Source organism: Cottoperca gobio, chromosome 17, assembly GCF_900634415.1.
Source record: "Cottoperca gobio chromosome 17, fCotGob3.1, whole genome shotgun sequence".
NCBI classification, from domain to species: Eukaryota; Metazoa; Chordata; class Actinopteri; order Perciformes; family Bovichtidae; genus Cottoperca; species Cottoperca gobio.
The window spans coordinates 6,753,030-6,777,982 of NC_041371.1; the positions used below are offsets into that span (position 1 = coordinate 6,753,030).

Sequence of the window (24,953 nt, forward strand, 5' to 3'; positions counted from 1 at the left end):
GACTTTAAAAAAAGAAAAATGTAGTCGAGTCTTAAATAGACCTAAGTCCAACTGCCGACCCAGCACTTGTCACCCAAAAATCCCATTGATTTATTGTTGTCAGGTGATTGTATGCTGTCCAAATGGAAGATAAGTACTGGAGATGCTGACAAGAGCAAACTCCAGCTGAGCATTACTAATTGACACACTGAGGGGAAAGAAACTCTGCTCTTCATGAACGTCGCTAGCTGAAGGGTCTATAATGATAATAAAGAAACTGGGCCTGTATTTAGAGATTTGCATGTTTTAAGGAAAGAATGACAAACTCCTGCAAACAGTCTCCTCAGCGTCCTTCTCGCTCTGGGAGATCAAAGATGGCTTGGGGTGGCCCCACTCTCAAAGGTCCTCAGGGTCTCGACCTTGAAAACATTTTGGACAAGCACACAAGAAACAAGTCTATCTCCTTCAGTGTGGTCACTGTTGTTGATATTATAAAAGCCTCTATGATGTCAGATAGTGAATAATGCCGTTCATTTAGGATCAACTACCAGCATTGATTACAACTCTGCAGACACGGCCAAGTCAGCTGCTGGCAAAGTGAACTGTACAAATCTTTCCGACAGTGAGTGGTTTGTTTTGTTGCTTCATGAACGTGGTGGTGCATGTCTGAAACTTGATATCAGTCCCTGAAATGAACTGACCCACGTTAACCCCTTGCCCTAGTCTGCACCCACATCAGTTAAGTGCCTTGCTCAGGGGCACACTGGTGGCAGCCCCTGGTATTGAACTCACAACCTTCCGGTGTTCTGTTTGGAAACCACTAAATCACCTTCTCATTATCCACTCAGATTGAAATGTCCATCGCAAGTTCTGACAGCCCGGGGTGACTTCGTCAAGTTCCTTGTTTTGTCCGTACAGTAGAACCATTAAATCCCGCCTGAACCCAAAGATATTTAATAAAAAATGATATAAAATAAATCTTTAAATGAGACCAGAAAATGTTTGTGTGTGACGCCTGAAATGCTTAAACGATTATCAAAGTTGTCACTGATTTATTAATCCACTTTAATGCAATGTTCTATATCTAAGCAGCACTTTTTGATTTCCCTACATTATAAGTTGGCCAAAACGTAAATAACATCATTATAGAAATCATTTTTTAATGATAATTAAAGGCCTGCGTGCATCAACATTTAATGGATCCCACTCTAAAATAATACATTTTCACCAAACAAAGTGTCTGAAATACTTTATTTTATCTTGAACAGTTTATAGAAGCAGGAATGAGTTGTTTTAAACAGTTATTTCAATCTGGATGGGAATTTTTCAGTTGGACCGTTAGAAGTCTGTAAAAGAAACTGCTAATGAGTTGTGAACATGATGAGACATGATGCATCACCCGAGGCATCGAGTTGTTCACCACAATACTAACATAACATGATTGTCTCGGCACGGGTTTCAACCCATTTCACTCCTGAATGCTCCCTGTTTCTACAAACAAAGACTTTCTTGGAACACTTCTACCCATATTTATGTGCATGACGAAAAAAATCCAAAGTATTAAATGGCAGCTACTTGTGCTTTAGATTCGTAGAAAAGCAGCCGGTTCATAGTAGTGAGGAGACGGAGACGTAGAGCAGCTCCAGCCTGTTACTATGTGGCTCTTGTGTCGTTTTTTTTTTTTTTTTTTTTACATACCTCCCATTGCTGCTGCTGCTGCTGCTGCTGCTGTCTGACTGGCTGCGAGGAGAGCGAGGGACACAAAGGGTTAAACTGTGCGCCTGTCTTCCTTGGAAATGGGAGAGGCCATTTGAATGGCTAGCTTCTACAGCTAGCCAACACATTGGCTAAGGCTGAGGGTGGATCTGCTGCTGGGCCTGTGCTCCGACATGGAGCCCTGCTGCAGGATCAGGAGTCAGTGTGAGCAGGCAGCAAAGTGTGTGTGTGTGTGTGTGTGTGTGTGTGTGTGTGTGTGTGTGTGGAGCACACTGTGTACATTTGAGGAAAAGTTGAAGGGCAGCTTTTGAAATACACTTTGTAGGCCAAAGGAAAACATCATTTCAAGAGGACATTTTTTGTTTTTCAGTGAGAAAATCATCTTCAGTGCTTTTTGTAAATCCCATCGCAGGGTAGATGATTTAAACTAGCAGGCTGACGTAGATAAAAGGTGGTTATATCATTTGTTTTTTTTAGCACCATGCCCCCTTTAGCCCTCCCCCCACACACACATGCACACACACACACTGCCTTTCTCATATTGCTGCTGCCGGCCCCAAACACACACTCTTCATGAGCGCCAAGAGCTTACCTCTGTGAATATAGGAGGACAGGGGGTCCACGCTGTTTTGTTAATTTAAGGGTTAACCTCACGACACTTTTGAAACCAAGCGAGTTTCGGACAACAAAAAGAAGAATAGACTTAATTGTCTCCTGTAATGGGAAACTCACATTTATTTCCCTTCTTGGTTTTGATTTATGTGGCTGAATATTAGTTCAGATCCGTAAAAGACGGCACATAATGACAATTTAACGGTCTGACCTGTAACCTGCCCTTAACCCGTTTGACTGTCAAGCGGTCTTATGTATGACGAGCTAATCTCAGCAGGCAGGTCAGTCGAATGTATTTACCTCTGAGAATCCTACATCCAGCCTTACACACTTGTACTCTCAAACTCTGCTGCACACACACACACACACACACACACACACACACACACACACCTACCAATCCTGAGAGTCTAATGTTATGTAACGGGCTGAATTACACCCACACACACATGCAGACGTATGCTCAAACAGCCAACCTACAGACTCGTCTCTGTCCCTAGCTGATCGTGTTTACGATGATTATTTGGATATCGTAAATTGTGGCAGTGTTGTTACAGCTTTCATTCGTTCATTCAACCTTGTTTTATACTTGAGGGGCGACCCTCATTTACAATAACGAGACAACAAACAAAGATATATACTTACAGAGAAGAGGCAATACCATTATGAAATAATAAAAGCCATTAAAACTTTCCAATTATGGAAAATAAATTGAGTCCTGCAAGTATTCAGCGACTAATTATTTTCATTATCAGTTGATGATAATATATAATAAAAAGAACATAATAAAAAAAAAACGTCCTTCACAATTTCCCAGAACCCAAAGTGACTATTTGTCATTTTAGTTTAATGAATGAATTTTTTATAATTTTCCGTCTATTGATTAATTGCATAATTGTTTCAGCACTAATCGATTAATCAAGAAAATACAGTCGTTAATCGCAGCTCTAAACTGAACAGATGTTGCGATACATCGATATCTATCATAGTGGCTCCTAAAGGGAGGTACCTTTAGTGTGCTGCAAGATTTTTATATTTTACACAACATAAAAAAAGGAAGGGACATTTACATTAACTACATTTTATATCACTTTAGAGTGAGTCACTCCGAGTGCTGAGTCAAAAAAAACAAGCAAAGACATCTTGCACGTGTCTCACTTGAATACCAGTTTCTTCCCCTCAGTCTCACTTTCACCGAGCCTTCTGGATAAGTGTCTGTCTTCCAACTAGTGTTGGATCCCCGCTGTTTGTATTCGACATGCTTGTTGGCCAATGACAGATGGTCCTCTGGGCTGCTAGCTCGTGAGGGAGGAGGGATTTCCCTCTCGCGGACAGAGAGTTCTGACAATATGGGATTTCTGTGGAGTTTGAGATGTAAAGATAAATTGTCGTTGAAGATTAAAATCACTTGGGAAACTGAAATCGTGTTTAGGTGTTTGCATGCAGATTCTGTTTCCTGTCTCTCTTCCTGCCGCTCACATTCAACCTTTTCTTTAACTTGTCTCACCTCACTAACTTTGTTGTTCCTCTCTCACCCGCAGTGTGCCCTGCTCAGTGTAAACATCGAGCCTGCACCAAGGACGACCAGTGCTGCCACGACCAGTGTCTGGGCGGCTGCCTGAAACCCCACTCGGCCAATCACTGCGTGGCCTGCCGCGGCCTCCAGCACAAGAACAACTGTGTGGAGCGCTGCCCTGAAAACCACTTCACCTACAAGGGCTGGCGCTGCGTCTCCTTTGCTTTCTGCCAGGATCTCCACAACAGATGCAAGCAGGAGAAGGAGCACAGCAAGAGCCCCGACTGCCACGAGTACGTCATCCACAACGGAGCCTGCATCCACGAGTGTCCCTCCGGCTACACCACCGTCAACTCCTCCTTGTAAGTAAACACTCACGCCGGTCTAATGGGCTCTTGATGGTCTGATGGAAAGTGTGATCAGTGAAGCAGGCTAAATATTCTACACACACATTCACATTCAATATTTAATCCTGGGCCCTTACATTGTTAATTATCCTACTTGTGTTTATTTCCCCACAAACCCATATACTATACATTGCTGATTTAAAACAATGCCTTAATTTACTAAATGTATTTTTGCTTCCTACTAAATAATTCTCATTATTATTGGGTGTAAAGAACATAGGTGGTTGCTGGAAGCATTCACAACTTATGTTCTTCTGCAAATTCTTTCTTTATATTCTTTACTTTCATTTCATCATACAACAATAATGCAAAAAGAGTGTCTTTTGAATAAAAACAAATAATACAGCAGAGAACAACAATAACAACAACAGACCCCACTCTGTAATAAAGATCTGTGAAACATTGTGCCTTGGTTTAGCGCTCGTCACTGTGTTTCTATCGCAGAGTGACGCAGCAGAAACTGAAGGTCCTCCTGCTGAGCTCAGACAGCACTCTGTATACGTGCCAAAACACACACTTTTTAGCATGTGTGTGAGACCGCAGACGGCTAAGTCAAAGAGGTGCAGCGCAGTAGGAAGCCTGGCACATCTAGGTTTCTGATTTTGACTCTGTATCCATCTGCTAAAAAAAAAAAAATGTTTCTCTCACACGCTGCACAAATGATTGATGGTTGTTTACCAACTGCTGGTGTCTGCAGTGCAGTGTGCGAGCTATAGGCACGGACGAGACGTGAAGTGTTTTTCCTCTTTTCTCCACATTGATAATGTACAACCTGTTGTGCACGTATCTTCGTTAACTGCATCCGAACAGACTTCCCTCTCTAAAGTTGGGCGGTGACTTGCCATTGACCTTTATACCCTCTTTTGACCCTCTTTGACAACTTCATTGACCGTGACAGGGCTGTTGATTAGTGTGGGCGTGCCTGTGAGACACTCCAAACAGCCCTAATCAGTCTGCTCGGGCAGAGGTTGAAAACGCAGCTGGATCTTTTAAGACTTTGTTGTATTCTGTTACTACATGGCCGGCTAGTTGACTGGGTGGCAGTTAAACGCCAGGGGAGACTGTCAGTGACCTGGGGTGCAGGGCCTCCACTGCCTCGGCTGGGTGCAAATAGATAGTGAGTCTGTCTGACAAGCAGCCGCAGCAGTGTAGTCCGGGCAGTCTGTCACCAACAACAGTGATGTCAAGGAAAATGAATGTGTGTTTAACCTTTATTTTTTCCACACAGGATTTGCCAAGCACCTAATCTCTGGTCAAACAACACGCAGCTTCACATTCATAGAGTTACAAACTGTACATTCACACCTGAGAGGTTTCTCATGGGCCTCTCTGAGCAGATCCAGCTCCACTGGAGCTGATGAGGGTGAAGTGCCTTGCTCAAGTGCACCTCAGCCATTGTTGTGCTACTGAATTTAATCAGAAAGGGAAGGCAAACACACGCAGATGTTCTCATGTGTTGAGCAGAAATAATGACAAGGACTGCTCCTTTTTAACCTGATTTATTATCCGCTCAATAAAATGTTCCGTGCAGCTCTTCATCCCACATTGAAAACATACAATATGAAACATTATTGACTTATTTCTTTATTCTTATAATGTGTGCATCAGTTGAAGACTAGGAGGCATTTGCTATAAGAATCTTAGGCCTCATGCACACTTAAAACCATGCTCAAGAAATATCTATAACAAATAAATCAGAACGCAAAATCTGTATCTGTATAAAATAGTGCAAGTAAAAACATGAAATATAAACTTAATATATACATAATGAGAAGTTACGATTTATGATACCGTCCTCAGTGATATAGATATGTTTCTTTTTATAGAATAATTGGAATAAAGCAAAGTCATTTCATTACAATATTGTATTTCAATAGAAATCTAATTGTCGTTGGATATATGAATATATTTGTATATATTTGTATATGATTGTATAATTTCGTTTTGCCTACATTGCCGCTCATTTCTTTGGAAAATGCTTGAACAAATTTCATTAAACTTAGACTCTCAATGTGCGGATTTGATCACTTCTTGCCAGGTGATCAACAATGTCAGCTAAACCTTTAGACTACTGTTGACCTGTAGTGAACCCTGTTGACCTGTAGTGAACCCTGTTGACCTGTAGTGAACCCTGTTGACCTGTAGTGAACCCTGTCGCACTCATATCGCAGCCTTTTTTTTAATACTTTGAATCCCTTTCTGTTCCCCTTATGGCACATCTCTTCTCTTTGGCATCTCTCTCTCCCGCCGCTGGCTTTAAACTAAGCTGTGGAAATGAAAGTGCTTTGTGGATAAGCGGTGTACTCCGAGGCGTTATGGCTGAAAGTGCAGATGTGGCACTAGAGAGGGAAGAAGTTCAAGATAGATCAGGAGAGTTACGAAATGAAAAAAAAACCCCATGCCCTCAACCTTCTTTTATTTGCAAGACATACACACTTTTCAGCTGTTTTGTCTTTTCTGTTAGTGTTTGTGTCACACAGATGGTTTGTTTTGTAATTGAAAGCTGTCATTAATCTCTTTTACAAGAGCCTCTGTTACCTCTTATATCATGTATTTATACCTTGTAGATCGGACGAGCAGTGCCATGAAATCCAAAGCTGCCACCAGCTGTCATTATTTGGCATTCACAAAAGAAAGGCCACATTCTTCTGTAATTGTCCTGACGGCTTACTCAACTGTTACTAAACAAAGGCTCTCTAACCTCATAAACCAGCTAGCAGCAAAAATACTTTAACACAATCAAGACAATGGCTCAATTTGAAACCTTAAAAAAAAAAAACGTTCTGGTTGCTGTGTACTTTGGATTTTTACCCCGTCATAGATTGCACTCACCGCTTTATGAGTGTGGGTGTTGTACAGACGGCTTTTCAGGAAATGGGTTAATATGGTTGACACACAAAGCCGTGACCATATATCAGTTGTGAGAAGAGACTTGTTATGAAATTATTTTAAGCCAGGTTGTCCAACTGTGTTGCTGAGGTGAAGGGTTGGCTTTGGGTTAATTTCAGTTAATTCCAACAAAAAAACAAAACAAAGTTGAGTAAAGCTTCAGTTTCAATGTTTTTGTTCTGCATTCAGTGCAGCTAAGAGCTTAATTAAAGGGACAGTTCAACTCAAAAATGCATATTGTTTCCCTCTTAGGCCTTCTGAATATAATAGCAATAGATGGCACTCGGCTTGTGGTGCTCAAAGCGCCAAAGAAATACGTTTGAAGACCTCAACAGCATTGTCTCTTTCCAGACGTTATGACGCTGTTACTTAAGATAATCCACAGACCTTGTTGTGAGCGGTTTCATGTCTCCAACAATTCATAATTAGTGTTTATTCCCCCCTTTTGTTCTATAGGCTCAACTGCACTCCCTGTGCAGGGCTTTGTCCCAAAGTATGTATGGGTCTGAAAATTGTGGACTCTGTCACGGCTGCCCAGGCTTTGAGAGGCTGCACTGTTCTCAACGGGAGCCTGATCATCAACCTGCGCGGAGGAAGTGAGTATCTGTTTGTCTGCTGGAATGAGATCACAGACGACAACCGAGCAACAAAGACCTTACACTACAGTCCAAGAAACCATTGTGTTTTCTAATACATTTAAATAATGTAAACATCCATAAACAGAGAACACATAACAACAAATATTAAAGGTTTGCATGAGTTCATTCCGTCTGAGACAATAGAAAGGAGCTTTTGGTTCTTCGTGTGGGTTTAAGAATGTATAGGAAAAGTATTTTTGTGTCCGTACAGATTGGGAGGAGAAAATGGAGCCAGAAGTGAAAACAGAGAACAGTTTGTTGGCAGAGAACAGCTGGAGCTTTTGTCATAAGCATGCTGTAGAATCAGAAGTCACTTCAGGGCTTGTGTCTTTTGGTTTTCTGCAGACAACATTAGCAGCTGAACTGGAGGCCAGCCTGGGCCAGCTGGAGGAGATCACTGGCTACCTGACAGTGCGACGTTCCTACGCCCTCGTATCCCTCTCTTTTTTCCGCAAACTCCGTGTTATTCGTGGGGAGGAACAGGAAATCGGGTGAGACTCCGTCTTCTGAGCCTCATCTCATCCTCGCCATGTCAGAGCCTCCGCCTGTAATTATGAGTTAAAAGCGGAAGGACTGACCTTTTGAAAATGTCTTTCTGTGGTAACTGTTTTTGGTTAGACGTTCCCAAATCATACATGAGGCTTCTTTCAGACAAGATGGAAGACTCCTTTTGCACAATGGGCTACACTTACAGTAGAAACTGCAAACGGATAGGCATATGATGCAAATTGTAGGCTAACCACGCTGAAATCCTTTTCTGTTGATGTTACTCTTTCATAACATCCTAAAGATAAATGTAAAAAAATATATGTTTCATGCAATTTTGCGTGTTCTTTTCCAGAAATTACTCGTTCTATGCCCTGGACAACCAGAACCTGCGGCAGCTCTGGGATTGGTCCAAACACAAGCTGACCATCCTGCAGGGACGCATGTTTTTCCACTACAACTCCAAACTCTGCATGTCTGAAATCCGCAAGATGGAGAAGGTGTCAGGGACCATAGAGCGGCAGGTCCAGAACGACATCGCCACCAAGAACAACGGGGACCAGGCCTCGTGTAAGAGAAAACATGTCCGTTGTTGCAGGAGTTACTATGCCAACAGAAAAACACAAGAGACAGACGCAAACACTGTCCCAGTTATTGTTATGATGGTCATTTCCTGTCCCGATGTGTTTACTGACACAGATTAACTGGGAACAACCAACAGAGCAAAGCACCGTTAACATGGTGACCGTGATAAGCGTGTTTTATTTTTATCTCTTCCATCTTAAACTACATATTCAACTCAAGTTACGGGCAGACAGGGCGCAGGGATGAGTTCACGGTGCTTTTATATCGATACAGACGATGAGATCGTCTTTCTTTTATACATTTTTGATACGCTTCCTTTATTAGTTTGGAAATAAGAGAAACTCTTGTTCACATCCTGGAGGACCTAGCAAAACAAGCTGAGCAATTTTCCAGTCGTTGAAAACACATTTAAATGAGATGTGTATCTCTCAGAGCTCCCCAGAACAGATAACATGGCTGTATGAAAGGGCTAATAAACATTTCAAATGGTAGTTTATGGACGAGAGTATTTTGAATAGGCTGCTCTTAGTTATGTTGTAAAAAAACTGTGTAAACTTGAGTCCCTTCAAACACAATGCTGCCTTGTTGAGGTCAAATGGACCGACGTGACATGAAATGTTAGATTTTTGTAGCGGCAGCTTCACAGTAAGAGAAGTGCAGAGATGATTTCATAGATAAGTTATAGCTATAGACTGCACATCTTTTTAAACACCACACGGCACAGAGAGGAACATATTACTGTATGGTGAGATGATCACTGAAAAAGTCCTGAAAGATCTCTAGAAAAGAGCAGGAACCCCAAAATCTGACGCATTGTCTCAATTTTGTCTGAGGGAGGACCCACGGTGTCATACTTTATAAACCTCTGGTCTTATCGAGACTTAATCTACTTAAAAGGATCGAGTAGGTGGAGCCGGGCGGCTGCTCCAGGACATCTGGATGTGTCTTTCTAAATCACCAAATCCAGATGTTTCTTCACTGACATCTCCTTAAACCAGACATTTAAATTCTCGCTTTGCTTTGAACTTTTACTGCCGTTTGTTGCTTTTTAACAGTTTGTTGTCGTTTCTCAGGTGAGAACCACGTGTTGAAGTTCACCCAGGTTCGAACCATGAGCGATAAAATAATGGTCAAGTGGGAATCCTTCTGGCCGTCGGACTTCAGAGACCTGCTGGGCTTCATGGTGCTCTACAAAGAAGCGTAAGTTGATCTTCATCGTTAACAATCAGACGTGGATCTCTGCCAGACACATATTGTTTTTAGCTGCTTAAGTACTTTATAGATCAGGAAAAGATGAATAGAAACATCAGTTAGATGTAGGGGATAGTGGTAATGTAACACTTGCAGAGCAATTCTATAACATATAACATATACTATACCAGGGGTCGAGAGCAGGAGCTTCCTGAATGGTAGAGGGTGATATGAAGGGCTACTTGTTTGATATAAACTTCCTGAATAATATCAATATGCTAAGGACATAGGTTTAAAGTTCAAATGTGCTTTATTTAGAGCGTGGCCTGCGGGTGACCAGACAAAATACGAAATCACCTGCTGACCGGTCCGATGCACTCAATGATAAATTGCTCTCAAACTGAAACTCAATATCCTCTCTCAACTGAAATACAATTTAGGCCTCCATATAAATAAAAAAAGATTTCTTTCATATACTGTTATTGTTTTCCCCCACAATAGACCTTTTCAGAACGTAACTGAGTTTGACGGGCAGGACGCCTGCGGCTCCAACAGCTGGGTGATTGCTGACGTGGACCCTCCACGTCGAGCCACAGAGGGGGACAAAGACCAGTTTGAACCGGGTCATCTCATCCTGCCACTGAAGCCCTGGACGCAGTACGCCATAATGGTGAAAACCCAGCTCTCAGCCTCCGACGAGCACCAGGTCAACGGAGCCAAGAGCGAGATCATCTATGTTCGCACCAACGCCACCAGTAAGACTGAATTAGATTTGTGTCCTTGGGTAAAAAATACTGTGGAATCGAGCCGTCCCTAATTTAAAGGACATTACGCCACACTTAAAAGAAAATCAATATTAGCCACATTTATTCCTCAATAGTCCGTTATTGTCTGTCCCACACTTCTTTCTCGTAAAACACAAGGTAGAACCTCAAACTAAAGTCTTACAGGTGATTAAAAGTTGTAGTGATTACATTCCTGTAGAGGAAACAACCTTATACTTCTGCTAGAAGTGAACTATTCTTAGGGTCTGGGTTACTATCACTGACTAGTAGACTCAGTGTTGTGTGCGTTAGTCTGGCAGCTACCAAAATGTCCTTGGCACAAGAACAGGAAAGAGGAAGACAGATGGCACGATCCGCCTGGGGTGCCACGGACCAACAGGCGCTACCTTGTGAAAGGTGTCTGCATCAGGCGGTCACGCAGAGATCATAAATCTCCTCCCCAGTACTAAATTGCACTCTACCACCCACAGTGTGCGTTGTGTGCAGTTTGAGTTTGTCGTAGTCATGACGGCCTGTCTAACCGGCTTCCTTTTACACAATGTGCTTTTCCTTCCTGATAAACCGCATCAAACATGACATCCCTCGCTCTCACAAAACAAGCTTCCAGCGGCAGACGCATCACTCAGTCAGTCGGCCGTGTCAAGGGAGGGTTGTTTTATATCCGTCTGGCAACCACTCCGGGTTCCTGGTCTGTGTCATGTCTAACCAGAATACCTTGCAGAAGGGCAAAGCTGTCATTACGAATAAGCTGTTGCTGGTGAAACTTAGTCTGACAATGCAGTCGGACCAGTGTGTTGCCCCGTCATGAAACGGGGACAACGCATTTACACGTTGACGACGCAGCTTGTGTCTTTGTGTCTCCTCAGGGTTCAGTCTGATATCCTTTCCGCCCATTTGTTCTCCTCCTCACACAGTTTTCTCTTAATAATATTTGTGTGTTCTCGTAATCCACCTCAGGCCGTGACACTTTTAAGATGTAAAGTGTCTCTTACGTCTACTCAGAAGACGGCTCACCAGACAATCAGATACACGGCGATGCCAGTCGGTGTTCCTGCCACAGGACGCCGGTGACCTCCTTTTGAAATCGCAGCACAGACGACACACTTTACCAGCTGCCCACATTCGATGCAAATCAAAGACCACAAAACACATTTAGATGTATAAAATGAAAACAAAACAATCGGAAACACTGATTATGTAGCTGCCAAATACATTTTTCAGCATCAACAAGCAGTTGGTGCCAGAGTCCCCGTCCTGCACACGCTGACTCATGTTTATTATGCCTCCTGCGTTAGTACAGCTAATCTGTGTTTACTAAGTAGGATCGAGTAAAGAGTAATGTGTCTCACGTTAAATATCCCTGATCACCACATAGGAAGCATATCTGTGACAACCAAGGTCATTACAGCAGACAAGAAAAGAATTAACAGAAATAATTTGTATTTTTGTATTTCTATATATATATTATAGCAATACCACACCTAGAAAATACAAGAACTGAAACTAAACATGTGAACCGCAGCCTAACACTTAAGAAGAACTGAACTCTTTTAGAATAGAAATTGAGAAAAAGACAACGAAGAGTCAAAAATGCTGTAAAAATATCTTCTGTGCTGCCCAGCGTGCTGAAAGGACTAAACATTTATATCTTGTTATTTGGTCTTCATTAACTTGTCAGATATGGACATCCAGCACTCATTGTACTCACTCAGGTGTACAAGAGCAAAACTCGTACAAGTAGTGTAATAAACAAAAAATGCAAATACCCCGAGCAGGCAGCTGTTTGTCGCAGAGCAACGCCCTGTGTGTGTTTCATTATCTATAGTGGGACACGAAATGCAAATGAGATCAAAACTGCACTTCTCTTCTGCTTTCTTTTACTAATCCCAATGATTCTTTCAATGCATCAGGACGAGATCTGTTTTACCACGTGCACCCTGTTTCTCAGTCATTTTGCACTTTGTGTTTACAAGGTGTATTTACGTACTTTGGGTTTTGTGTTTGAGCACACGGCCTCCCCTCGGAGACAAACAAAGGGATCGATGGATAAACAACTTAGTATGCTTCAAGGGGCCCTGCCTAGGATCAACCAATCCTACTCATTAAACCTTTTGTGTTTCTGTCTCCACAGAACCCTCAGTCCCGCTGGACCCCATTTCCTCGTCCAACTCCTCCTCCCAGATCATCCTCAAGTGGAAACCTCCCAATGACCCCAACGGTAACATCACTCACTACCTGGTCTTCTGCCAGCGCCAGGCTGAAGCCAGCGAGCTCTACAAGTTTGACTACTGCCAGAAGGGTGAGACACATTGTTTGTGGTTGTGCTGCTTCTGTGTTTGTGCTTTTACGTGTCTGAGAGAGAAAGAATGGCATCTTAACATTAGTGCTAGAGCTTCTGTCACTCAAAGCTCTTCACTACTTCTGATTACCCTTCCAAATATGTATATCTATATCGACTCTGGGGGCTGGGAATCTCACTGTGTGACTACTTGCTACTTTAAAGAAGCATAATTGTAATGATAGGTTGTCATCCTCGCCGAAACTCAAGAAGTAGCCCAGCGTAGAGCGTAAACACGTCGCACATGTTTACATCCCTCACGTTTCATCATCCAGTCTGTGGTTCAGCCGTGAGGAATGTACAGCCCGCTCTTACACAACTGTTACAAGTGATCAAGATAACGTTCAACATTCAAATCATCAAAACTGGAAAAGAAAATCAATGTCTAGACGATAACAGCAATATGTCGACGACACACTGTTCGTGGTTTCTCAGCAGGATGGACAGAAAGTGCATTTTAAACACAGTGACCCCTTTGTGTTACTCTGTATCCACTGAGCAAGAAGACCTAGTGCAGTGAAGGTGATCCGTTTGTTTGGGCGGTATTCTGCTTAAGCCACGTGAAACCTGGCACTGGGATCTTCCTCTCGCTCCGACTCAAGTTCAGACAAAGTTCAGACATTTATCTTGGTTCAGTTATTCCTGTCTCAGCCTGACTTGCGTGGCCATCAGTGCCTTTCAAATGTGGGCGCACGGCAGAGCCCAAAGTTTCCTCTTTTGAACTCCAATAACACCCGCACAGCCGGAGAGATGGGAGTCTGCGGGGAGGTTGTGTCACTGGTAATTTATCTCCACAAGAGAGAGTGAGGACTCCGAGATGACAATGACAGACATGCCCCTCAGGTGTGTGTGTGTGTGTGTGTGTGTGTGTGTGTGTGTGTGTGTGTGTGTGTGTGTGTGTGTGTGTGTGTGTGTGTGTGTGTGTGTGTGTGTGTGTGTGTGTGTGTGTGTGTGTGTGTGTGTGTGTGTGTGTGTGTGCGTGCATAAAACTGAGTTATGTGTCTGTGTATATCGCACCAACCATTCCATTCTTTTATTCACCAGGGATGAAGTTGCCGTCACGAGTGCCCACTCAGGTCGACAGTGACGAGGAGCAGAAGTGGAACCAGACAGAGGAGCAGGGCCCGGGGACGCGATGCTGCTCCTGCCCCAAGACAGACAAGGAGCTGAAGAAGGAGAAAGAGGACTCAGAGTACCGCAAAACCTTTGAGAATTACCTCCACAATGAAGTCTTTGAGATCAAGTAAGACAACTGACAGCTGACTTGTCCTTTTAGGAATGAAATGTAAGGAAACTGTAGTGTTTCCTAACTTTGTTATTTATGAACGTTGTCCTCGAGGGAATTGCTTTCTATGGTTTTAGTCAAGTTGGATTAAATCAGAAAGGCATTTATTTTCTTTGTCTTCATGTTGTCAAACTCAATCCAGTGCAACATCGCTCTCAATTTATCTTCCCACACAACATGCCCCGTCTTGTGTTTAGCATTTGGATCATGCTGAGCACTCTTCTAAACGAGCAGAGCATTTGGGCTAAATCAAATGATGTTACTAAATTCTTCCCCCATTATATTTTATATTCGTGTCACTAGTATCGGGGAATCAGTTTAACATTTCCTGCACACCCAAACACTTATCAGTTGCACGAACAAACATTCCAGCACGGTCTTGTTTTGCAGTAAACAAAACTCCAGATGACACCGCGCTGTATAAATACAGGGTTCTACTAGAAAAGAAGTGGTTTGTACGGCGTGTTGTCTCACCGCATCGGAAATGAAAAGTGTTTTATAGCTGATCCAACAAGCAACACGGGTCATTGTCAGAGAGACTGGGGAGACGCAATACCATTTAATCTTTTAAATATGGAGCTAACGGGGTACATATCCCAGCAGTCTCTCCTGGAAGACTCAGTGCTGCACTCGTACACACTGAAAGGGACAAAGTAGTTGTGTCACAAATGAAAACAGAGAACTAGACACGCACAGCTGGCCAAAGCGCTGACGGAGATAACCCGCATATTTATTTTAAGACCCTTTATGTCCTTGTGGCTCCAACTACAGCTGTTTATTTCGTTGCTTCTCTCCAAACTGAAAACTTGCCTCGCCTTGTTTAGACGCACGAGACAGCGGCGCTCTGTGATGGGCATCGCCAACCAAACGCACCTCTTCCTCACCACCGCCCCCAGCCCGCCCCAGGGCACAGGCGTCCCCGAGGACGAGGAAACCTTTGAAAGCACAAAGATCGTGGTCACTGTCCACGCCAAGGAGTCCACTGTCATCTCCAACCTGCGCCACTTCACCAGTTACCAGATTGAAGTACACGCCTGCAACCACCCGACCGACCCGGTCCGCTGCAGCATGGCAGCGTACGTCAGCGCCCGCACAATGCCTGAAGGTAAGGAGGCACTGAGGGGGAGAGTGTGGGTCTGCGTAATAATATCACATCACCACTTTGGCATCATATTCGGCAACATCTTTGATTCTTAAAGCGTTCATTCCGGCGGTGTCTTTGTACTGTGGGATGCATTTCCTCAAATCTTTTGTTTGCAGGAATAACCAAAAAGTCAATCTGATAAAGACGTCACGCATTTTCTTCTCTTCCTATGAAATAAAACATAATTTCTTGCTATAGCTGATAGTTATTTTACTCCTATAGCATCGTCAAACTCTGCAGCAGAACCAGAGATTGTGAAGTCCTGGTGCCCGCCTACATTACTTATGTAATTGCTAATGTATCCTCAAGCATAGACGAGGAGCTGCAGAGGTCTGGTGAACTCACTTCCTCACTCCCTTAAAGGCCATTAAGAATTATTAAAGAAAAATATAAGAGTGACATTATTACCGGTATAAGGCTAATTTAATAAATAGGTGTTTAGCTGTTGTTCACGTCTCTTATAGCTCACGTCGGGTATATACGTCATTTTGGAGCATTGTGTGTATTTAAAGCACAGCAGTAGAAGATCTTAGACTTTGTGAAGGATTATAAATGACAGAGCACGGTGTAAAGACAGACAGGAAGTCTCGTCAAAGAGAGTTCTGATAGAAATATGATTCATGAAACTACGTGACTTTGTTCTCCGCAGACAAAGCTGATAACGTCTGGGGCACCATCAACTACGAGGTGACAGAAAATGCAGTTCACATCACATGGCAGGAACCAGTGTCCCCTAATGGTATGATCATCCTGTATGAAGTCAACTACAAGAGACTGGGAGACACTGAGGTAAACACACACACACACACACACACACACACACACACACACACACACACACACACACAGTTGTTGGTGTCACTGTAAGTTCACCGCAGCGCATAAACATGTTCACTAATTCTTACTCAGAAAGCTTTTTATATTTCCCTTTCTCATTCCACTAATGAGCCACTAATGAATGAACCATTTAAAGGAGAATCAAATTAAACTTATCCATCTCCAAACTACTGCAGCACAGAAGAATAAGAGAGGCAGCACTTATTACTCGACTTGTATTTTGAATTTGTGGTCTCATTAATGTCATAAAACTTTAATGGAGAAGTAATTTTTTGCGTCGCACCATGTTTTAGTCTCTATGGAGACGGGTCCACAAAACATCTGCCAATTGCTGGTGATTTGATTTGCTGTGGAAAACAATAAAAGACGTTTTCCACATCAAATAAAACGTTATTTTTAACTTGGAAATTGTGAAGCAGTCGTTTGTCGTCCACTGGCTGAACCTCAGCGTTGTTCTCCTGCAGGAGCTGCACTACTGCGTGTCGAGGAAGATGTACAAAGTGACCCGTGGCTGCAAGCTGAAAGTGATGCATCCTGGGAACTACACGGTGAGGATCCGGGCCACTTCGCTGGCCGGGAACGGATCCTGGACCGAGCCCACGTTCTTCTACGTCCAGGACTCAAGTAAGTCGCCACCGCCAGCTGCTGTCAAAAACCTTAAGATCCAGCCAAGCAGAGTATTAACATGCCTCGTATGATTCATTAACCATTATCACAAGATCTGAAGATGCTACTGATGTGCATCTTCACTGAGCGCCAGTTTATCGTTTGGCTTGTTGTTGTTCTTCACCTGAAATGTGACTCACCGTCTGACCGGCTGTGTTGAACAGGCGATCCTTTTTACGCCGTGAAGATCGTCATCGGACCGGTCATCTGCTTTGTCCTGCTGCTGTTTGTGGCCGGGGCTGGATTCTTCATGTTCAAGAAGAAGTACGCAGTTATCACATCCTGTTCAATACTCATCTTCTTATTACGTTATATTTAGTTTGTGTTTAAATCAAAAACACTTTTGTCTTTTTCCTTCTAGCCAAACTCAAGGGCCTAGTGGTCCCATCTACGCCTCTTCAAACCCAGAGTATCTCAGTGCTAATGACGGTAAGCAAATGTCATCAATCATGTAGAAGCTTTAACTTAAGATGGATATATTGTTTTTGAAGAACTGTGATTGGTCAGCTTGGGAAGTTTCTGAAGCCTGCTAGAGATTAAAGATGGTGAAAATGGCACACCACATATGTATTCCACCTAGGTGACGTTTCGAGCACAACTGCTCTTCATCAGACTAATTACCCCGACTTGTGATGACGATAAGTTTCATGTTATCACTCTTAACTGTCTGCTTTTGATGCCATAACATGCACTGAGGGAATCTGATTATCCCCAGATTTCAGCCGTAAGTAACTTTATTTCTGAAACTTTCGAAATGAAATGCAGTTTCCTGAAAGAAATCCTCTCCTCTTAGTATCTGGCACATGATTTGTGCACATGACAGTCCGTCGGATTGGATTTCCACAAATAAACGTTTGGCGCAATGAGGACAAACTCTGCTCTACTAAAAACATCGCCAGAAATCTCTACAAGCTGCAGTATCGTGTCACACCAAGCAGACGTTTCTTTTTAAACATTTAATTCATATAAAAATAAAACCCAGTTTTTGAAAGATGGGAGAAATCGGATTACTTGCATGATCACATTATCCAATTTCCTGCCTTAACTAAACTGCTTTCTTATGTGCACGTGAACTCGGTCGTTATAAGCTGCATGTGTAACGTGTTACTGTGAAATGTGCCTGCAGTGTACGAGGAGGACGAGTGGGAGGTGGCCAGAGACCAGATCAACATTTTGAGGGAACTGGGTCAGGGCTCCTTCGGCATGGTCTACGAGGGCATCGCCAAAGAGCTCATCAAGGGCGAGGGGGATTCACACGTAGCGGTGAAGACCGTGAACGAGTCGGCCAGCCTGAGAGAGAGAATTGAGTTCCTGAACGAGGCCTCGGTCATGAAGGCCTTCATCTGCCACCATGTGGTAAGGAGAGACGACAATGTCTGAAACTGGCCTTGTGCATAAACACGAGGCGGTGTGGTTTCTAGTTTTGGTCACTGACGAGGTAATCAACGAACCCCAGCGAGATGTTTTAACCGCCAATAGTTGGGACGCAGTACTGATCTAGAAGGTTACAATAGTTTTGAATTATTAATTAGTTTTTACTTTTCAATTTCATTTAGTTTGTTTTTGTTAGGGCCAGGTCTAATGTCTGGGATGTATGCAGCTACATACACATACACAAAGGAATGGCCATAATGTTTCAATCTTTGGTTTTGGGAATCAACTTGTATGGTTGCATGGTTAAATGGCATTTGATACAATTTTTAAATCATGTTTTTGGTATTTAATTCTACAAGACTAGACTGCATATTTGTATTTACAATAATAACCCTGATCTAGAATACTAAGTACTAACTGTCCTGTCACGTGCAGACAACAGGCCTGTGCTACATTCAGCTGTGTGAAGGGCAGCAGTATCACCTTGCTGTTACCAGACCAGTTGTCTGTCAGATGAATGCATAATGCAATCAAACCAGACGACATGTTGAAATTAAAACCCCCTCCTTCTTGTCTCCCAGGTGCGTCTGCTGGGTGTTGTATCTAAAGGCCAGCCCACCCTGGTGGTGATGGAGCTGATGACCCACGGAGACCTGAAGAGCTTCCTGCGCTCTCTGCGACCTGACGCTGAGGTAATGAGGTTACAACGCTCAATGTGAAGTGTTTAAATGATGCTCACGTTTGTTTTTAGGTTTGGTGAACTTGCAACATTATAAATGCAGAAGTCCTCTTATCTTTATCTGCGTTGTGTGTGGATAATCTGCAGTTAACTTCTTAACATCTTCTGATGACACGTTGCTGTTTTCCTCCCGGACAGATGGTTGTGGATTCAGCATGTACCAAATGTCATTTAATTAGATGATAAAATGGATCTATTGGTGTCCCGTTATCAGTATAACTTAAACTGCTATACTTTAAAAGTTACCATTGCGCAATATTAAATTCCACATTATAGCTCCTCTTTCATCTGTGTACAGATGACCTATATGTACACGGTGATTATCTATTGAGGTGTCATCTTTGGAAGTGTGTAAATACACAGATGGCACTTGGATTGAAAAAGGAGGAGGAGGACGTTGACAGAGGAGTTTAGCAGTCAGCCCTAAAGTCATCTGAAAACATCCAACAGGCTTGTGTGGAGATGAACAGCTGGCCAACCCCTCGTCTAGACCGCAAACGTCTCGTCAGCTCACAGAACGATACTGAAGCGACTGTTTACCGGATCCATCTGGTCCGAGCACGTGCAAGCGTCGAGCAGCAGTTTTCCTGTTTCCTCCTGCTAATCATATAGGCCTCATTTGCACACCTAAAACATGAAGTGGTAGTGTCGTGTTTTATTGGGCATCCATCTCTTGTTTACCGTGTTTAAAGATTTGTGCGAGTGAAAAACGCTTCTGATCCGCTGGCGGTCAAGTGTCATAATAAACAAATCCTGTGTTGTTGACATGACACGATGTGTGAATCTGTGTGTCAGCAATGAAAAATCATGTGTTGTGTGTCCCTCAGAACAACCCCGGGCGCCCACCTCCCACTCTGAAGGAGATGATTCAAATGGCCGCCGAGATCGCAGACGGCATGGCGTACCTTAACGCCAAGAAGTTTGTCCACAGAGACCTGGCAGCCAGAAACTGCATGGTAGCTCACGATCTTACCGTCAAAATAGGAGGTAAGTTTTTAGCACAAATTAGTTTTTGACGTTTTATCGCTGTGACAGCAGATTGATTTTGTAATTAGAATTTCGTCACGTATTGTTACTGTAGTTTGTGCACTGGGAGTCTTGTTGTCCCGTGTTGTCAGGGGAAACACTGATGTATCTTTTTGGGAGAAATGTGTGGACGCTATAATGAATCAATAATTGCCGATGCTTGTCGGGCGAACGATACATTTTCCACATGAAGGTAGTTAAAGTGAAGTTTGGACTGTTGTGTCACTGGACATGCAGTGTTGTGTTTACTGAATGAATTAGTTACTATCCCGTCTGCAGCGCCTCAGTGGCTTTAAGTTTGCACGTAGCCATTATAACCCATATATTTATTATGTATTTTTAATTACACCGGACATTACTTATATAACTCCATGCATGACAGACTGGGGCATTCATGTCAAATTTAGATGTATTTATTTAACATATTAAACATAAGATTGTAGAGTGCTTCACAAGGTTAAAAAGATAATCTTGCCGATTACAACCTGAATAGAAACGCACCAGTGTTAAAGAATAATTGTGTTAGGCCAACATCAGTGTAACTTTGTCTGCAACTAATGAAAATCTTTCCCTCCCAGACTTTGGCATGACGAGAGACATCTACGAGACCGACTACTACAGGAAGGGAGGGAAGGGCCTGCTGCCCGTCAGGTGGATGGCTCCGGAGTCTCTGAAGGACGGAGTCTTCACTGCACATTCAGACTGCTGGTCAGTGACGCCTCTGAGTTTGTGTTTTGTGTGTCGGCGTAGAGATGCTGTACATGACATAACACGGTGTTGAGTGACAGCTGGTGTCCAGCAGTATCTTAAACAGGAGAAATAAATGATAAGAAGTAACAGTAAAACATTACAGTTCCTCTCCTGGCATTGAACAAACCCTTAAAGGCACCCGACACTCGGCCGATGATTGATCTTCTCCTCTGATGCTCCTCGTTTCCCCATTACAATACGCTGATGATATGGAAAGCGGGATTGGTTCTTTAGAAATGTGACGTGTGAAACCCTGGCTGTCGGACGGCGTGTTTCTTGGACTGTCATTGGTACACTCCAGTTCAACACCATATAAAAACACCGTATATACATGTTAACAAGGCCTTTGAAATATGAGATCAGATCATGGGGTTGTACTGTCGCTAACCTCTTTTCCTCTGCCCGGGCTCACAGCGCTAAGTGTTTACAGATAGATTCACGCTGTCAGGTGTCTAATTGGCGTGTCCTCATTTTCCCTGTGTTGCTGTTGTCCGTCGTCCACTTGTTTACCAGGTCATTTGGGGTCGTGCTGTGGGAGATCAGCACGCTGGCCGAGCAGCCGTACCAGGGCCTGTCCAACGAGCAGGTCCTCAAGTTTGTCATGGACGGAGGCTACCTGGACCGGCCGGACAACTGCGCCGACAGACTGTGAGTACAAGAGAAGGGTTGGATATGAACAAGAGAATATTGAGAATAATTAAATTAGTTCACACAAATTGAGTCGCTGCAGTTTATTTACATTGCTTAAAATCACAAATTTGTTGGCATTAAGAAAAACGGAGAACATCACCAGCTGTATCCTTTAAATTATAGTTAAGTTGTATTAAATTACTTGTTCTTAACCGCAGCAGACAGACAACACGCTAACAAGAAATAAGTACATAATGACTGACGTTAAAGAGAGCACATATTTTGCTTAAATTAGTGGCTTTGCTTCTTTCAGTGATCCAACTCATATTCACCACTTTTATCTCAAAGAACATCCAAGTTTATTTCTTTTAAATGTACAACTTTAACGCCCTCGTCGCCATTAATTGTTTTTTAACCCTACAATGGTCCTAAAACAGCGTTGTAGAAATAACTATGGTGAACAAACAAAACATTTGATATGAATATCATTTAACCGTGATCTCACTCCCCCAGGCACAACCTGATGCAGATGAGTTGGCAGTACAACCCCAAGATGCGTCCCGCCTTCCAGGAGATCATCGAGATGCTGCGCGAGGACCTGCATCCTTCCTTCCAGGAGCGCTCGTTCTTCTACAGTGAGGAAAACAAGCCGCCTGAGACCGAAGACTTTGACCTGGACATGGAAAACATGGAGAGCATCCCGCTGGACCCGTCATCCTACTCCCAGAGGGAGCAGTGTTTGGACAGGGACGAGGCCTCCTCCATGGGCCTGAGGGGCAGTTACGAGGAGCACCACATCCCGTTCACACACATGAATGGGGGAAAGACCAACGGACGAATACTGGCCCTACCGCGGTCCAGCCCCTCCTAACATACTGTACACATCCCGCGCAAACACGTCATTGCTATAGATTTAAATATATTTTTGTTTTTCGTTGTCATTTTATATAGATCACACTTTTATCACACTCTCTACAGGAGCACCTCAGTGCATATCTCAGGACCTTATTTTTCTCCTCCGATGCCACAAACATACACTACAGCAAGTCCACACACGGATTGCCAGAAGACACTTTTTGTATTTAAGGACAAACCCTCCCGTGTCTCTCTTGTTCATGATTGTAGTTTATATACTGTATATATATATATATATATATTGCCAAGTTTGTGCTAGACTGGGAGAATTAAAGGATTCAACTGTGAAACAAACTCTTGACAAACAAGAAGGCTGCTAAAACCCACTGTCTCCTCCCGAGTCCAGACTGTGTCCCTCTCCCCTAATTCAGCAAGAGGCTTCATCCCCGGGTTGCTAAGTTTTTGAAAAAAGTGCCCTTCTTCTTTTTTTTTTTTTTTTTTTTTTGTCTGTGGCCTAAATCAGTTGTCATGGAACCGTGTCAGAGTCTCTGTACACACGCGGATGACGAACTGAAAACGAAAGATTTTGGGAACGCTGTTGGATGGTCAAATCCTCGAACAAACTCTTATCCACTGGAGAAGCTGGTTGAAGTGGCCTACCTCCTCACACTCTGCAGTATTCCAAAATGGCACAACAGGATAAAACACAGGACATTTGTTGGGTTATATTTTTTAAAATCTTTTTTTTTTTCTTTTCTTTTCCTTATTTTTGAGTTTTCACATTTACAGCTGAAGGATATTTAAACTGTTTTCAAAAACATGTTGGTGAACGAGTTCCTCAGATTGACCAATAGCTGCTTCTTTGGTATATTTTAGTGGGTATAGAAGATAAAAAAATATATATAAATATATATATATATAAATATATTGTTGATGTTTTTGTACATAGCTGATATGTTGTCTTTCTTGAGGTATTTACGGTCATAGAAATGTTTTTACATGTTAGTCTCTTTATGTTTCTTTTTTCTAATCCAGAAAATCATACTAATTCGCTTTTTTTTTTTTTTTTTTGGACTCATGATCAACCAACAGCACTTGGTCTTTTTGCTACGCGATGCCCGGGAGAAAAAGAGTGTTTGGCGTCTTCAGCTTAAGATGTCTGCCCATCATATCAAGATCAAATAAAAATAGTGCTGTAAATAATGCAGCAAGGTGCATTCATGAAGAGACTCCGGCAGTGCTTCTGTTTCCATTCTCTTAATAGAAGTGTTTTTCAAGTGTTCTGTGTTTCTTCAGTGAGTAATGAGATGTGCGTGTGTGTGTGTGTGTGTGTGTGTGTGCTTTTTATCCCAGTGAGTTGAGTATGGAGAGGTAAAAGTTTGTTTCCAACAGAGCCAGACATGCAACAATACGATGTACACAAACTACAGCCTGGGTGAGATGGGACTTCTGTGGCCAATACAGATATTGATATTTGCGGATAAAGAAAAAGCCTTTGGCAGATATATTACAGCCTCTCAACACTACACAATCAAATACTCAAATGATCCCTCAAATGTGTGTTCTTTAGAGTTTTGATAAAGGTGTATACTGAGGCAGGATATTCTACATTTTACAGACTATTACATTCATAATAAATATGAACTCTAATTAAATACAAAAACTGGGCAATAAGAGTCTAGATCCATTGAAATGCAGCCTATAAAATATTTATGTACAGCAACTTTCCATGTGTATGTCTGCCAATATGTCCGCCGATATCTGTGACTTATCACCTATATGTAGGGAATTAATCAAAAATCATTTATCAAATGCTCTCTGGTAATGAGGGGATCATCTGTAATTGGTTATAATGCTGGAAGGCTGTCTCACTGCTCAGGCTTTAATGGTTTGCATTGTTGCCACCTGCTGGACCACACTGAAATGGAAACAAGCCTCCATGTGATGACATACTTCAAGGTTACAAGCTTTGCACTTGTGACATAAGTCTCATGTCTGCACAATATTGAATATACATGTTTAATGACAGCCTGATGTGAAAAACAAATAAGCTTTCAAGGTAAATAGTTTCATTACTTCCATGTAAAGGTATAGAGGAAGTCATGCCGGTATAATAACCTCTTAAACTATAACTGTGACCCGCTCAGTGTCTCCCATAAAGACACAGGAGCTTGTATATAATGGTGTTGCAAAATAGCTTTATGTTTTAATACAATACTCAAAATGCCAATTTGTAAATTGAAGGAGTTATTGGCTGCTGTAATTATATTATATAATTCCTCCTGTTCTTACAGCTGTAGCTGTGAAAAGATCCTTTTTTCTTTAAGGTTTTTAATCCAAAAGTTAATAATTGTTGGCTAATTTCATATGCATAGTGCAGAAAAACACTTCACACATCTCTTTAATGAGACGGGTGTGTCGGAGAGTAGCAAGTAGCTAAACAATTGCAAATAAGCTCCCGTGTAACTTGCAATAAATATATATTTATTAGTGTTTTGGTACTAA

The 24,953-nt window shown here is 42.6% G+C and overlaps 1 protein-coding gene across 1 annotated transcript in view; it reads left to right on the forward strand.

Moving 5' to 3' along the window:
• The window catches only part of insra (insulin receptor a), a 44,331-nt gene extending 20,658 nt beyond the window's left edge, over window positions 1-23,673 (forward strand). Inside the window, exons 3-21 of the mRNA XM_029453919.1 lie at window positions 3,849-4,185; window positions 7,576-7,715; window positions 7,969-8,248; window positions 8,599-8,813; window positions 9,902-10,028; window positions 10,521-10,774; window positions 12,936-13,103; window positions 14,187-14,385; window positions 15,252-15,532; window positions 16,221-16,360; window positions 16,873-17,032; window positions 17,239-17,338; window positions 17,436-17,503; window positions 18,201-18,430; window positions 19,030-19,140; window positions 20,015-20,174; window positions 20,792-20,921; window positions 21,477-21,611; window positions 22,107-23,673. Coding sequence (XP_029309779.1) covers window positions 3,849-4,185; window positions 7,576-7,715; window positions 7,969-8,248; window positions 8,599-8,813; window positions 9,902-10,028; window positions 10,521-10,774; window positions 12,936-13,103; window positions 14,187-14,385; window positions 15,252-15,532; window positions 16,221-16,360; window positions 16,873-17,032; window positions 17,239-17,338; window positions 17,436-17,503; window positions 18,201-18,430; window positions 19,030-19,140; window positions 20,015-20,174; window positions 20,792-20,921; window positions 21,477-21,611; window positions 22,107-22,464 — 3,593 coding nt within the window. The 3' untranslated portion in view covers window positions 22,465-23,673. The remainder of the gene's footprint in view (window positions 1-3,848; window positions 4,186-7,575; window positions 7,716-7,968; window positions 8,249-8,598; window positions 8,814-9,901; window positions 10,029-10,520; window positions 10,775-12,935; window positions 13,104-14,186; window positions 14,386-15,251; window positions 15,533-16,220; window positions 16,361-16,872; window positions 17,033-17,238; window positions 17,339-17,435; window positions 17,504-18,200; window positions 18,431-19,029; window positions 19,141-20,014; window positions 20,175-20,791; window positions 20,922-21,476; window positions 21,612-22,106) is intronic.
• Window positions 23,674-24,953: the final 1,280 nt, after the last annotated feature.